The sequence below is a fragment of the Anas platyrhynchos genome, chromosome 3 (assembly GCF_047663525.1).
Source record: "Anas platyrhynchos isolate ZD024472 breed Pekin duck chromosome 3, IASCAAS_PekinDuck_T2T, whole genome shotgun sequence".
Lineage (NCBI taxonomy): Eukaryota > Metazoa > Chordata > Aves > Anseriformes > Anatidae > Anas > Anas platyrhynchos.
Window position 1 is genome coordinate 116,378,382 of NC_092589.1, and position 16,619 is coordinate 116,395,000.

The 16,619-nt window shown below is 41.5% G+C and overlaps 1 protein-coding gene across 1 annotated transcript in view; it reads left to right on the forward strand.

Annotated features, from left to right (window-relative positions):
- Window positions 1-8,788: 8,788 nt before the first annotated feature.
- Window positions 8,789-16,619, forward strand: part of TFAP2D (transcription factor AP-2 delta) — a 50,059-nt gene continuing 42,228 nt past the window's right edge. The window contains exons 1-3 of the mRNA XM_005014055.5: window positions 8,789-8,827; window positions 9,728-10,225; window positions 13,707-13,767. Of these exons, the coding sequence (XP_005014112.1) occupies window positions 8,789-8,827; window positions 9,728-10,225; window positions 13,707-13,767 (598 nt within the window). The remainder of the gene's footprint in view (window positions 8,828-9,727; window positions 10,226-13,706; window positions 13,768-16,619) is intronic.

Consider the following 16,619-nt stretch of genomic DNA (forward strand, 5'->3'; position numbering starts at 1 on the left):
CTGAAATTCACACTTTAAGTCACAGTTTAGACACTGATTAATTAGGCTGTTCATAGTGCTATTATATATATATTTATCTCTAATAGTATACAGGAGGCAGAGAGGAAAGGAAGGAAGGAAGGAAGGAAGGAAGGAAGGAAGGAAGGAAGGAAGGAAGGCAGGGAGGGAGGAAGGAAGGAACGAAGGAAGGAAATAGATTGCTTCTTATAGTTGACAAGAATATAAATATAAAATATTTTAAAAAAAAATCTTTCATACTATGGAACTAACATGTTTAACTCTTTTGACACATTTTCTAGGTGAACGTTATTACATTCTTATTGTCTCTTTTATTCTTATATTTCAGGCACAATACAAATCCAAATAATTGTTTAGGCCATTTTCCACAGTCCATTGAATTCCAGAAAAAGAATTCCATTGACTTGGATGATCTTTGGATCAGGTCCCTCATGCAAGAGAGCACCAGTCTTTTACTGCCTGACCCTTCCACCTTCACTAGCGTGCTCAGGCCCACAAAGGTCAGAGAGACAACTGGCTTATGCAGGGATTACTGACCTGAGTCAAGGTTGCAGAATGGAACTCACAGTGGGCTATATAAGCACATTCATCATCAATCCTCCATTAGCTATTTTCAGGGTGTAAATAATTTCTTCTCTACAAAAGATACCATTCCAGAATCAGTTCTTGCAGACAAGATCTTATTTCCAGAAATAAATAAATTAAAATTAAATCTCTTTTTTTCCAAATGAATTTTAATGCCCAGTTTTAAAGTAACAGAAATCCCAAAATCTCTTGATTTTATGCATGAGCTATTATGATCAATTGGGAAATTAAAATATGTTTTTAAAGCATAAATACCTATTCCCTTGGTGGAATCTTATGTCTCTGAAGTAGCAGGCTTCAGTTTTGGGGATACGTCTGATGCATTTTAATAGCAAATGCCTGAATACTCAACCAATAAAAAATATATACTGCCTTTTTTTTGCAACTACCCAGGATTCTTGGGTCAATACAAGTCCCATTTTCAAATATGTTAACAAATATATGTGTTCAGTACAAATTATATATTACTTAACCTAAATACAGAATTATTTGAGCTATTCAGAGCAATTCCAGGCTCTTGAGGAAAGAATCTCTTTAAAATATTAATACTGTTACACCTAATTTTAAAGTGTTAAGGCTACAAATTAACTGTAAGGAGTAAAATAAATCCTTGAAAATTTATACCCACACAGGAACCCAGGTGGGGTAAAAGCTATCAATATATGACTCGTGAGCTGAGGACACAGATGTCAACCTTACCTTTGAATTTGTTCTTTTAAGTTTGTGACATAACCTTAATGTTATTTAAACATATAGCAGAGCTGTGTGTTTAATTAGATAAGGAAACTTGCTCACTATTACTGCCAATGCATAAGTATATGAGCACAGTGGAGTACACTCAATAATCCAAAGAACCTGACACTGTATTATTTATTGGAATGTCTGCATTAATTATGGATGATTCTAATATAAGGTACATATTTAATACATCACAGCCTACAGATGTTTTCATTCTCCACTACCAGAGAAAAATTTAATGGTAAGATTTTGCCTCAAATATTGAAAGTCATCCAGAAAATAATATAGGTAATATCACGTTAACCAGTTTGTAAGCAGAAACATTTCTAAAGGCCTGGTTTAGCTGGTTACATGGGGGAGAGTTTGGTTTAAAATTGCCTGTGGGCTAAGACTGGCAAGATACACACACAAAAGGATTAATTAGATGCACTAGTTAACTGTCAGATTTTGAGTTTCGTCATCAGAGTTTTTTCCTGAACAGCAAAATATAAGGTTGTGATGACAGTTGCCACTGAACTTTAATGGATTGGCACAAAATCCCTGTCACACATGGGTCTTTCCTTTTGCTTTTATGGAATATGGATACAATGCTATATCACAGAGCAGGAATATCCCAGGCATTTTCCTATAATGTTTTCCATAAAAGTAAACTTTGTAACTTTTCTTCAGTAGCAAGATATCTGTGTCAGCATCATTTTCCAAAATTTAAAAGCAGAGTTGAAAAGCATAAATTGCTTACAAGAAAAGAGAAAATAACTGGAAAGCTACTGATGTGAAGGTAAGGCTCTCACATTGAAAATCAATTAGAGTCTAGTTAGGTGTGTGATTAAAACTAAATATTCCCTTTCAGCAAAACAGCAAAACATAGAGAATATGATAAATTTAACAAATCATTAGATAGGCAGCAAAAAGAGAGAGATTATTAAAGAATTCTCCCAAATTATCCTGATTTTGTTATGCACAAGAGTAAATTCAGATAACCACAACCTTCAGATAGCCACAAAATCAGAAACAGATTTAAGGGTGAAGAAAGGTGACCTACATGAGTGAGACAGATCAGGTAGAGAGAAAAGAGGTCTGTAAAGATTACTTAATGAACAGAAGAAAGTGTAAGAAATGTGAGAGCAGCCAAGTTGAGGAATGAAAGGATTGCACAAGAGAGCAAGATAAATAAAGTAATAGGACATTCTTCAAGTACAGAAGAGGTCAATGGAAAATAAAAATGGCCTCTAAGAGATGGCAGGAACAATTGATAGAAGAAGTATCTTTTTCTTTCAAGACAAAACTAGAAAGGGGGGGGTGGGGGGGGAAGGGGGGGTATTTTCTCAGTGTTTGCAGAAGTGGCAAGAGGACAGCTGCCACAGCCAGTCATGATGTTCCTCCCTAAGGGATGCGGTAGAGATGCTGAAAGAAATTAGGAACGTGGCAGTAAAAAGGCACTGGCAAAAGTGCACTGTTGTGTGAGGTTTGGAAGGGGGAAAATCCCAAAAGGGAAAGAGAGGAACCAGGCTGGCTTTCCTGATGCAGGTGCCTAAAGGAGAGGGAGAAAAGGCAGAGAGAGAGCTTGAAAACACATCACTGGAGATGAAATAAATGCCTTAAAGCAGGAGTGCATGAAAGACCCAGATAAACCAGAGGCTATTGTCAAGGAAGACTAAGTGGAGATGCCTCCATGGAGCAGGTACAGCCTAGGAGCCATGTAAGATGGGGCCATATGCAGCCTCCCCATTAGGATTTCCACCCCTCTACAAGCTTGAGCCAAGAGAAGCTGTTTTCTTGGGCTCTGGATGGAGAGCAAAGACAGATGGAATGGGACACTCAGCAGCTCAGGGAGCTGCAGAGAAATAGACAGGAAAACAAGAAAATGAGAAGGTTGCAAAATCAGTTGAGTGGAGAAGAGCCAGTCCATGTCAGAAGTAACTCTTCCTACACAGAAGCCACAACTCTATCATTATGGAGTGGTATGCTTGAAGGAAAAAACAAGGAAGTCACTTCACCAAGACATGTCACAAGAAGTAACAGGGCAGAGACAAGGACTATGAGGCTCACAGCCCTCTTTGGCCAGCAGTGTGCAGCAGCCTGCAGAGAAGAGAGACACTAAGGAAGGCGAGGACAGTAGGAGATGAACCAGAAAAAAGAGGGTAAGATGGTCTCTAAGTGATAGGTAATGGATGGGTCTCCCCCATCAAATGTTCAGGTTTCCTAAAAAGTCACATTGCAATGTAGTGTCCACAAGCACCAGCCTTCTGATCCTTGCAGAGTGATATGAATGGCACTCAATCTAAATGAGCATTGGTCTAGTTTTCTGCAAGGCAATATTGATTAACAATGGCTCCTTTGAAACCATGTCCCCTCTCACTTTCCCACTGACTGTGAGTGATGCCAAGCAATTGGTTAGAAATACAACTTCCTTTGAGTCTTCATGAAAGCCTCAGCAAAAAGGAAGTCTTGCTGCCGTCAAAGAAATGACTGGAGACACCAGTTATCCCCTTTAATTTTCAACTAATATATTCACAGCATTTTAATTGCTTGCAAATGCATTTTCTCTGTCCCATTATGTTGCCTTTTGGCTGTTGTGGTGAGGCAGAATACAAATTTGCAAGCAGGAGGAAAAATGGTAGTGGGCATCAGGGAGGTTCACTACGTCACTATGTTCAGAGGGAAGGGGAACAAGCAGGTTTCTGCAGCAGCCAAGGACTGGACATTTCTGGTTCTGAAGCTGAGTTGAAAAAACCTCCTCTAAGATTCCCCCCACTCATTGCTCACAAGAGCAGCTTGTGAAATCCTGTGTCAAATCTTTTTTTTTTCCCTGCTTGGAGGAGAAAAAGCAATGCATAACTATAACTTGTAACTTCAAAATAATTATTCTTAAAGAGAAACAAGTGAAAAAAATCCAGACTTCAACCCCTCAAAAGCTGTCTCTGTGATCTTTTTCCCCCACTGAGTGTTTATTGGGTTTATTTATTTAGCAGATGTTTTTTCTCTCTCTGGATGAGTGGAAAGGTAGCACACAGACAGCTAAGACGTGTGTCTGGAGATGGAGTTGGGCAGTCTGTGTGTGCATGTGGAGGTGGCTTCTCCCCAAGTTTTCCCTGAATGTGAGATTCAGGGGAGGGAAGTGGGGTGATGGTGCTCAGAGGAGCATGTTCAGGTTTACCCCCTCTGCTAGACATGAGTGAGAAGTTCATTGAACTGGGGGAGCAGAAGGACCAGAAAAAGCCTTGACTGATGGATGGATGGATGAGACAAAGGACTGACAACAATAGATATGCAACAAGGAACAGGAGCACAGTGACACACACACACACACACCAAAAAAAAAAAAAAAAACCAAAAAAAAAAAAAACAAAAAAAAAAACCCTCTAGGCTTCTTTTGCTTTAGGCCAGCCGAGTGTCCCCAAAGCTCACAACCCCCAGACTTCAGGCTCTGCAGAAGACAAAAGGAAGGTAATATATATTATTAGCAAAGAGTCCTTGGTGGTCAGTGAAGGAGGACATCTGTGGGTCCTTCACAGAAAAAAAAAAAGAAAAAAAATAAACATCACAGAGGATGAACCCTGCTCCAGAGATGTCCTGGCTCTGCTGGCCTCCATCTCCCCATGAAGACCTGAACTGCTCTCCAGTCTCCTTCAGGCACAGAAAAACATAGAAAAAGTCATCAAAAGTTTAGTTCCAGCAAGGACCTAGATTTGGTAGACTCATGATGGAAGAGAAGGTTCTTAATTTGGAAAAAAATAAATAATAAAATAAATAAAATAAAATAAAATAAAATAAAATAAAATAAAATAAAATAAAATAAAATAAAATAAAATAAAATAAAATAAAATAAAATAAAATAAAATAAAATAAAATAAAATAAAATGTTGGACAACCAGCAGAATGCAATGTCTAAGAGATACATGAAAAAAAAATGCAATTTGGGATTTCTAAATGCTGGTGAACACTTTCAGGTCAAACACGAAGTGAGTGAGCTCTGTGAGTCCAGGGAGCTGCTCTCATACAGCAGCCAGACTACAGTCCCAGACTGTCCCTGCAGCAGCACCAGCCGCTTTGCACACTTCAGTGAACTGCCAGGGAAACTGAGCTCATCACAGAGGGAAGCCTATTTTTGTTTTTTCAGTATGCCTTCCCTTTTATCAGACTGCCCCACCTCCCCACCCCAAAAAAAAAAAAAAAAGTTTTTTTTTTTAAATAATAATTAAAAAAAACACCAGCTGTAAACTAGAAACAGAAGCAAACTTTGAGTGGGGGATAAACAACGTGCCAAGGCACAATGAAACTCAACACGAAGTCTGTCTGCTCTGACCAGGAGCTTATGGCACTGGTTGGACAACCAGAGAGATCCCAATTAACTTTCCTGAAAGAATTTCTTTGGGAGCAATTAATAAGTGCTTTGCAGTTTCACTCATGTTATTAATTGGATTTGGGGGGAATTAGGATGGCAAACGGTCTATATGATTTTTAGGGTCTGTAAGCGAAGCTAACAGATGGAACTGACCAGTAAAGTGCATCTGGCAAGCCGGGTTTCTTATAAACTTTCTTCCAAACTCTGGCTTTGTTGTTGTTTGAAGCGAAGTTGGGCTCCGAGCTGCCTGGTGCTGCGGCTGTCAGTCTGTCCGGGCGACTGTGCCTGGAGAGGGGGAAGGGGCCAGCCGGGGGCGATCTCTTGAAGCGGATCTCCTGCAGAGGGGTGATCTGCTGGCAGCTCGGAAAGGCATCAGTCCTTGTCCGTGTCCTTCTGCTCATGTGCGGGCTGACAAACTCACCAAGGCACCCACAGGATGCAAGAGAAAGGAACTGTTCCCACACCCTGTCCCCACCTCTCCTGTAGTCTCCCACCCTTAAAATAATAATAGGAATTGAATAGGCGGCCGAAGTGTCCTGTGGAGGTGACTTGTTGACATCGTTGCTGCCCCGGAGAGGTGGGAAATCACTGCAGGGGCTGTGCTGCCCCAGTGGCCCTACTGGTATCCCCTTTTCCCTTGTGTCCCCGTTCATGCTGAACGGCCTCGCCTTGGCAAGATCAGGGAAAATAAAAATAAATAAATAAATAAATAAATAAATAAATAAATAAATAAATAAATAAATAAATAAATAAAGGAGGACAAAAGGAGAACATAACCTGTTGGGAGGAATCCACCTACTTGGTAGGTGAGGTTTTCCTGCTCTGTGGGATGGGGTTTGCCCTTCTCTGAGGGACGGGACATGTCTCGCTCCAACAGGAGGGTGTGCACAAGGGGCCTGGACCCCTTTGGTGGAGGACTAACCCGTCCCGGGATGCTCCAGCCTCCTGTGGTTGCTCAAGCTGTGCTTGCCAGGCTCCCAGCAGTGTGCTGGAGTTTGCTAATCGACATCTTGAAGGGTTCAAACAGAACCTGAATTTGGAAGAGTTCACAGAATTTTCTCAAATGTATACTGAGGGGAGAGTGTATTTCGTTAGCCACATTAGAGCAATCACTGTAGGAAATCCAACTTAAGAGAAAAAAAAATCCTTCCTTCCTTCCTTCCTTCCTTCCTTCCTTCCTTCCTTCCTTCCTTCCTTCCTTCCTTCCTTCCTTCCTTCCTTCCTTCCTTCCTTCCTTCCTTCCTTCCTTCCTTCCTTCCTTCCTTCCTTCCTTCCTTCCTCTCCTATAGTTCTTTCTTCACCAAGAAAGGTGTGTGTTGGGGGGGGGGGGGGGGGGCAACACAACTCTGTCAAGATGAGCTCGCTCACACAGCATTGTAGAGGTAGAAAGAGTTTGCTGCTGACCCCTGTGCACGCCTGGATAATCGCACTTTTCCATTTCAGACAATGCATTTCAATTCCAGTCGTGTGCCTTTGTCCATTTGTATAAAGAAAAGAGGACTGAATGACAGGTCCTGTTAGCCTGCATGAACAGATACCAATAAACCCTCCCAAAACCTGGACCTTAAATATATACATATATATATATATAAATGAAGAAGGAGAGAGAGAGAGAGAAAGAGACACATGCCTATTTGCCTGCGGCTTATTATTAAGACACCTTCGCTGCTCAAACACTTAAAAGCAAACCAAATTAAATGGCAATTAAAAGCAAGTTACACCCTCTCCTATCTCCGGGCTTATCATTTGTGGAAGCTAGCCATCAGCGGAGCCACCCTGGAGGGAAATGTCATTTGGGCTGGCATCTTCTCGTGGGGTGTGTGGCTCCCCCCGAGCTTCGCCTGGGCGCGGGTGGCCCCTCCGGGCGCCCCCGTGCAGTCACCCGGAGAGCCCCTACCGGGGGCAGGAGCACAGGCACAGGGCGGCGAAGGCAGGGATCTGATCCCCACCTGGAAACTCCTTGGACCGGTGTCATTAAATAAATAAGGAACGTAACCCCTCAGCTGTGCGACCCAGCCTCCGTGCAGTCCCACCAGTAAAATATATCAGCACTGAGAAATGTCGAAGGGAAAACAGCTATCAAGGGGCTTTAGCTTGTGCATTTCCTTCTTTATTTTTTTTTCTTTCTCACATATAGACAAATGCAATTCCGTCGATCTATATGTATTTTATGTATAATTCCATATAATATGCCACTGCAGTGATGCTTTGTGGTCTCACCCTAGTTTTATGTTTTGAAATTGCTATTTAAAGAAGCCTGCAAGATAGCATATTAGGCAGCTGTAAAAGCAGGTTGAAGTGTGGGGTGGACTTAAATTCGATGTAAATGTAAGGGTGAAAAAAAAAAAAAAAAAAAAAAAAAACTAAAACCACATAGTTTTCATTTAGAAAAAAAAAATACAGTTAAACAGACACACATACAAATGTGCAATCTTAGATTCTGGTCAATATTTAAAAGCAGTATAATCAACAGGAAGGAGCACTTACCTATTGAAAAGGATGGTTTAATAATATATATTAATATATATTAGCTTTATGTCTTCCCAATAAAATGTACACAAAATACCCCCTTCGATCAGATTAGCTCCCATATTAGCCTGGGTAAGAAAAAGCATTCTAAAGAGTGGAGGAAAATGTATAAAAATGTTGAAAGAACCTACAGTTCCTTATTAGGCGAAGATACAATATTTATTCCTTGTCTCCTGGGATGAAGCTCCTCTATCTATTGTCCTCCCAGTTCTCAGTGCTGATGCTTAATTTTCAAAACTTCTATATTACCAAGGGACCTACGACATCAGCCAAAGAAATACCCAGCAAGTACAAAATCTGATCCAGGGAGCAGCTTTTGTGCAGAGGGAAAATTTTGTTCCTACAGGTTTTTAAGGAGGTGCATGGAAAAGCGAGAGATCTGATCTATGCAGATACATTGCAAATTCTCTCTGTCTGTAGAGATTTTTTCTAAAAAAAAAAAAGTGGGGAAATACACGAACTTTGGATTTTTTTAATTTTATTTTATTTCTTTTTTTTTTTTTAAATTTGGAGAGGGGAATTTTATCCAGACTTTTTTTTTTTTTTCCTCTCTTTTTTTCGGAGAACCAAAAAATGTCAACTACCTTTCCAGGTCTCGTCCACGATGCAGAGGTATTTTGTGTGTGTGAGTGTGTGTGTGCGCGCGTGTGTGGATGTGTGTGCGTGTGTGTGCATATGTGCGTGTGTATGTGCCTGTGTGGTTGTTTCCATTTTTTTAAATCCATATTGGACCGTTACATTTAATTATAATCCAGCTTCAGAGATAACTTAAAGAAGTATAGAGAGAAAATTCGTTATGACATCTGTCGCCAGAAAGGGCAACTCATTACCACGTTAAAACCGTTGCCAGAACGAAAATCAGAATAATACCCCTAATAATATAATGAAGTGGAGAGAAATCACCACCAGCTCGCCAGGAATGGGGAGTTCTCGCTAAAAAACAGGACTCCCCTTTTCTTTCGAAACACAGGAAAAGGAGGGGGGGGGGGAATTTTGGATCTGATTCGTTATTTAAAAAAGAAAGAAAAATAGGGGTTCAAAAAAAAAAAAAAGAAGGGAAGGAAGGAAGAAAGGAAGGCAAGCAGGCGGCAAAGCTTTCTCAATGTGTAACGCTGTAACATAGGGACGAGACTTGTGTGTATTCTCGGTAGTTTCCTCTGTTTGATGAGTTTTTGTGTCAGCCCCAGATATTACAGCTGTGATCAGGAGGTGGATGGATAGATAGATGAACGGATGGACAGATAGATAGATAGATTTTATTTCAGTGCGTGGATTCCTTTAGCTTGACGGTATTAAGGGCAGGCTGGGCTGTTTATGATTTTTTGAACAGACCTTTATGGCACCAGCCCAAGGTAGGAAAGGATCTTTTGTTGCTGGGGTTGCAGATAGCAGGCTTAGACGCTTCTGCAGGGGGAGAAGCTATGCAGGACAGCGTGCTTGGAAGAACCGCACCCGGGGCTTTAAATGACAAACCTCCAGTTTTGGGGTCTTCTTTTCACTTCTTCCTTTCAGATACGTCATGACGGATCAAACAGTTACCGTTTGATGCAGCTTGGATGCCTGGAGTCTGTGGCCAACTCGACCGTCGCCTATTCCTCCTCATCTCCTCTCACTTATTCTACCACGGGCACCGAGTTCGCCTCCCCGTACTTCTCCACTAACCACCAGTACACCCCACTGCATCACCAGTCCTTCCACTACGAGTTCCAACACAGCCACCCGGCAGTCAACCCCGACGCTTACTCCTTGAACTCTCTCCACCACTCCCAGCAATACTACCAGCAGATCCACCATGGGGAACCCACTGATTTTATCAACCTGCACAATGCGCGGGCGCTCAAGTCCTCTTGCTTGGACGAGCAGAGGAGAGAGCTGGGGTGCTTAGATGCTTACCGCCGCCACGACCTGTCTCTTATGAGCCATGGGTCCCAATATGGGATGCATCCAGATCAAAGACTCCTGCCAGGACCAAGCCTCGGGCTTGCAGCCTCGGGAGCAGACGATTTGCAGGTAAATAGCATGCGATCTCCTTTCGAGGCACCTTCTTCTCCCCTCCCCCTGCCCTGGTCCCCCCCTCGCCCTCCCCATTTTCCTCTGCTCAGAATAGCTCTCGTGTAGCCCATACAAAGGAGGGAAGATTCATCCCAAACCCGATCCGGAGCCCGTCCCCTCCAGAAGAGAAGCAATAAAAATGTGAAAAAGCGAGGGGTTTTGCTCGCCAAACAAAAAACTAACTCCTGCCTTCAGCGGGGGGACTCATCCGGAGATCTCGGGATGCGTGTGTGCCTATGTGTCTCTGCCCCTGCGTGCCAGCTCTAACCAAAGGCACCAAAAACTAAACCAAAGACACATTTCCGCTTTTCCTAAACTTCTCCCTGTTTTCGGTGAAGGGAAGCGATTAAATAACTTGCACCGACACCGCAGGCAAATGCGGTCAGGAAGGGATGGAGCAGGGAAAGAGAAAAAAAGGTAGGGCAGAAAAAAGGTGGCTTTCCGACAAACATACAAAGGCAAACCTTCCGTTGGATTCCGAGGCGTGAAGTAGGGGAAAAATAAACGGGAGTAAATGTTCGTCAGAAATGTTCAGTATAATAAAACTCCCTCACAATATCCGATCTAGACGTTAACAGGGAGAGAGAGATAAGCAGATGCAGTTGAATTCATCTGTCTACTCATTTAGCTGTTCCCCCCCCCCCAACCGGCACCTGGACCCATCAAAAATTTCTATTTCTATGTATCTTAACCTCAGATTTATCCGTTCAGAAATCCTTTCCACTTGAACTAAAATTCCAAAAATTTCCAAAATTGCAAACAACGCCCTCCTGTATATAACAGCCATTTCGAAAACTCCCCCAAATCAACAGCAAACCTTCCTTCTTCCGACCAGATGAAGAACTAAAGCTCCCCAAACAGCAGAAAGAGACAAATAGGACCGTATTTACTGTACTTACTTTTCCCTCAAATCTCGCTCCCAGTCATACAAAGCTCTCTATGTTGTTCTTTCCAAAAATATGTAGCGGTAAAAATTCGTAAAAACCCGAAGTTTGTAAAATTAAGTAGGTTTATTTTCTTCCTTTGAAAACAAACAAGCAAACAAAATCCTAAAACCTCTATTTACATTGGAGATTTTTTTTTATTTTTTTTTTTTTAAGGAGGAAAACAATCCAACAACCCAACAACAAAGAACGTTATCTTTCATATATCTGACGAGGAAACCCTATATCTGACGAGGAAACCCTAACTATTTAAACCTGGCTTTCTCCATTAAAATTCACTATATAATTTTATCCTCTCTGGGCATTTTTTGTTTACATTTTTCACAAGGATCTCCTTATGTTACCCCCCTCAAAAAAAAAAAAAAAATCTGCCATTCACTGCTCAGCCCAACTAAAACCTATTTACTCCTTTTTATAACCACGTCTGCTGCTGATTTTTTTGTATCTGTACAAATTTTTTTTCTTTGGCAGGCACAAAGCCTTGTATTTTTCAAAAGAGGGGATTAGGAACGTTTGCAAGACTGCAGACAATGCCTAAGTCCCGGGCAAAAAAGCACCATAGTTTATCCAATTTTCGACTTAGTGCCATTCAACTGGTCATTTATGCAATGTCATCCGACCAAACAACATGTTTCCCTTAAAAAAAAAAAAAAAAAAAAAGGTTGGTTAAGCTGCTGGAGGCACATTCTTTTTTGTTTATTTAAAGAAGAAAAAAATAAACAGGATTTCTTTCGAAAATATTATTTTTTCGATCACGCTTTATTTGAAGACAAATAACCTAATTTCCCTAGTTAACGTCTTTGTAGCTTATCTTTTCTTTATTTTTCCTCCTCCCTCCTTTCCCGAACAGATGAGGGAAGTGTTCAGGGGTATCTAAAAGCTTAAGAAGAGAGAAGTTGAAAATATGAATATTTATCTTTATGATTTAGCTGATTCAGAATACATTTGGACACTTGCGAATATCACCTTGGGCTTAGTGGGAAGCTTTTTGGTGGTGAACAGAAAGAGGACAGAACACAAATAGTTTTAAACCAAAATTATGGTCTAACCAGTCTTCCCCCTGTTCCCTTAGTCTTTCTTTTTAAAACGTTCATCAGCATATGCCTCATTTCAAATGCAACAAATGTAAATATACTTTTCCCTGCACAGAATTTTAAGTGAATGTCCAATAGTTTCGAGGGCGGTTTAAGTCAGCCTAACAGATGCAAACAGTCTTGGAGCTGAAGTGGCATCTTTCAGTGCCCTAAAAAGATTTTCCATGGGCAACAAAGAAAACTGTCACACCTTTTCCCATCACCGCTTTAATTTATGCTCAGTCGCCAAGTTTTTTTCATATTGATTTCATAATCACTTTAAGGCAGAACACTTAAAATAAAAAAGAGCCTTGAAAAGGAAGGTCTTACAGGGCCAGAGCCAATATGGTGAAAGTGGGGGAGAGAGCCAGGACTGTAAAGGTTGTTTTGTAAAGTGGGGTTTTTATTATGCACCGACTCTCTCCGCATTTACTTAACTCTTCACGGGCTGTTGAGTAGGTTAACACCCTTAAAGGCCTCTTTCATGTCCAATACCTCGTTTGTTTGTAGAGGAAAATGCGTCTTTAACACATTTCCACTGGGCGAAGATTTAGGTTTGGTTTGTTGTGTGTTTTTTTTTTGTTTTTTTTTTTTTTTAACCCCTAACATAAGGAAAACCCAAAGAAAACCCAACCCTTTCAAGTCTTTTATGATTCTAATAAAAATATTTATTAAGGAGGGCGAAGATCCCCAAATAATAAGACTTGTAACAAGAGAATAAAGAAGTGAGATCTCTTCGGATGTGCACCAGAAGCCGTAGACAGGCTTTTGGACAGTTCTTCACGCCACACTCACACATGGGTGCCTGTGTGTGCGCACATTCATCCCCACCTATGTGCGGACACACGCACAGAGAGACTGGGATCTTCAGCCCCTTTGTTACACTCTTACCACTTGTATAGCCGACAAAGCCCAATCGGTCTTCTGTTGTTTATGGTCTTTGTGTGCACACTTTGTAAGTCGCTATATATGTGTCGCTAAACATATATATTGCAATTTAGCACTGTATGTGTATATTAATATACACTTAATATGCAAAAATATTATATAAAATGTATTTTTACGACTGTGCGTGCAACTGTAGAGTATGAACACACTGTTCTTTCGAGAGTATTTGTTTTGTCCCTCTATCCTGCCAACATTATTGCCGTTCTATCTTCCCAGTCTAGGAGAAACTCTTATTTAAATGGAAATTAAAGTGATAACTGCCCTGCATTTCATGGGGTAAGGACAGGCTGCAGGATAGCAGTGCGCTTTCACCAGACCACTTGAGTTGGATGACAGTAACGTGTTTTTCTAGCTCACCCTAACAATTGTTCCTGAGCGAATCGTGTAACAAAGCAAAAGCTATGTGATCTGTCTGTGGGTTTCTATATCTGATTTCTTTCTTTCCCTTCTTTCCTTTTCCCCCCATTGCTTAAGAGCTCAGTGGAGGCCCAATGTGGACTTGTACTGAACGGGCAAGGAGGTGTGATAAGAAGAGGTAAGAGGTTACAAATAATTGCTTCTATCAATTTTTGTAAAAGTGAAACCTTCTCTATTTCTCTCTCTTTCCCTGCTCCACAGTTAGGCGTAGTTTTGATTTACTGAAGAAATAGTGATAATTTGAGGTTTGACAGAAGTTTGTTCAAACTATCTTAGAGCACTTCATGTTTCACAGTCCATTTGCTCTTTACAAGTGATTTGTTCCTCAGTAGTTCTCGGATACTCCTGCTGAATCCAGAGCTTCCTTGTCTCCTTTTATGATTCCCCGTTTAACCTGGAGATCCCTGATAGTGAGTTTGAGAAATGTGCTCCCTGGCGCCGGATTTTTAAATCGGCGGTTTCATCTCATGTGGGGAATGAAAGGTTTTTTTTTGGAAACGTGGTTTCAATAGCGCTCCAGACCGGTGTGGAACTCGCTTTTGACAGTGTCACTTCGTTTGATAACCATCTGTCAATGTAAATATCTAAAGTAAAAGCTAGAGGAAAGATTTGGAATTCTTGATAAGTACCCAATTCTTCAGCGTTTGCGAGATCTGAGTATTCTGGTTATTTTTGTTATTATTATCATTTACCTTGAGGAGAAACAATATCAGTCTAAAGGCCTGACGTGGGAACACATTCTAACAAGCTTGAAAAGCACAGTTTCATTCACAATAGAAAACGAATAATACAGTCGGGGGGAGCACACTTCTTGGCTCAGTCTCTTGGAACACGTGCCTCTTGTCCCAGTATTGCCTTTACTTGTTCGTAACATCCACCTTGAAAAATCGATATTTAGGAAATATTTTAGGCGACGTGATGCTGGCGCTGCAGAGAGCTGATTTCAGCCACCACTTCCTTAGACAAAGCTGTAACAACAGTCTCACACAAGTTTGTAGATGGCGAGCAGAGATGGAGGGAAGGCACACATGCGGCTAAACCCTTACATGAGAAAGAGTGCGACCAGCAGTAGAAGAACTCTCGGGCTCTGCTCACACTGATGTCCAGAGCGACAAAGAGGCTATAGCACAAGACCGGGGAGTGTTTTTCTTTTTTGTCTGGGCTTTCTGGGGGTTCACTGAGGGAGCCGCAGGGCTGAGCCGGGTAGAAGCGGTGGCGCGATGGTGCTGAAGGGACAGCTCCCGGAGCTCGACCCGGGGCTGAGCTGCGGAGCCGGCGGAGGTGAAAGGGGGAAAACTGGTTGGGGGGATGGATACCAGACATTTGCCGGCCCCTTCTCCGGACACAGCTGGCTGTGAAGAGGGTTTGGCAGCGCGGAGGGGTTGCAAACTCCTGCCAGCTTCGTGCTGTCGGTGACTAGGTCTTCATCTCTCTGATTTCAGCTGATGCTAATTATCCCTAGGAAATGGGATAATTCTTTTCGGGTTTGATCCCAGAGCTGACCTCCGAGAGGCAGAGATCGTTAGCTGAAAGAGAAAAAGACCTAGCTGCCGTCAGCTGAGGTCTGAGTCTGTAGTGTTTGACTGTCGTTCTCATTTCCCAGCTGAAGGGCGGCTCAAATCTCAGCTCAGCTCAACTCCCGTTTATTCAGTTGCTGTTAGGAAGATTCCAATTACCTGTGCAGATGATTGTAGTCAAGTCTCTCTCTTCCCCTCTCTCCCTTCCTCTCTCTCTCTTCTTAAAGCGATCAAATTATTCAAGGATTTAAAGATTGATAGTAAAGGAAATCCAGCATGAAAATGCAAGGTTTTCTCTACCCTGATCTAAGTGTAAAACTACTACTGCACTGCTATCTATCTCTTGGCATATTCAGGGAAGATATCAAAGGCGAGAGTATAAGTTTCAAATGTATATTAAAAATACATAATAAATATTTTGTCCGACTTCAAAAAAGCGATAGGTGTTAGCAGTAATCAAAACATCCTGCTCCTAAGCGCTGTACAGTATCCCGTATAAATAAATCACACTTCTTTTCTAGTAATACATCAATAAGAATATATTAAGTTAAGAGTGGCTTTTCTAATATTTTAAACATCTCGTGTCAGATTTTTTATTTTATTTTTGTCGTTAATATATACATATATTTTTAAAAGGTTTCATTTGAATGTTTTAGATGCAATAGCAAGAAGGAAATGGGAAAAGGAAGGAAGGAAGGAAGGAAGGAAGGAAGGAAGGAAGGAAGGAAGGAAGGAAGGAAGGAAGGAAGGAAGGAAGGAAGGAAGGAAGGAAGGAAGGAAGGAAGGAAGGAAGGAAGGAAGGAAAAAAAGGGAAAGGGAAGAAGGGAGTGAGAAAAAGAAGTAACGAGAAAGAGGAACAGAGGAAGAGAGGGAGAAAGAGAGAAAGACGGCAGGAAAAAAAAAAAGGAAGATAGAGAGAAAGAGAAAGAGGAAGAGAGAGGGAAAGATAGAGATAAGGAAAGATGAAGGAAAGATGAAGGAAAGAAAGAAGGAAAGAAGGAAAAGAAGAAGGAAAGAAAGAAGGAAGGAAGGAAGGAAGGAAGGAAGGAAGGAAGGAAGGAAGGAAGGAAGGAAGGAAGGAAGGAAGGAAGGAAGGAAGGAAGGAAGGAAGGAAGGAAGGAAAGAAGGAAGGAAAAGAAAAGAAAAGAAGAAGAAGAAGAAGAAGAAGAAGAAGAAGAAGAAGAAGAAGAAGAAGAAGAAGAAGGAAAAGGAAAAGGAAAAGGAAAAGGAAAAGGAAGGAAGGAAGGAAGGAAGGAAGGAAGGAAGGAAGGAAGGAAGGAAGGAAGGAAGGAAGGAAGGAAGGAAGGAAGGAAGGAAAAGAAAAGAAAAGAAGAAGAAGAAGAAGAAGAAGAAGAAGAAGAAGAAGAAGAAGAAGAAGAAGAAGGAAAAGGAAAAGGAAAAGGAAAAGGAAAAGGAAGGAAGGAAGGAAGGAAGGAAGGAAGGAAGGAAGGAA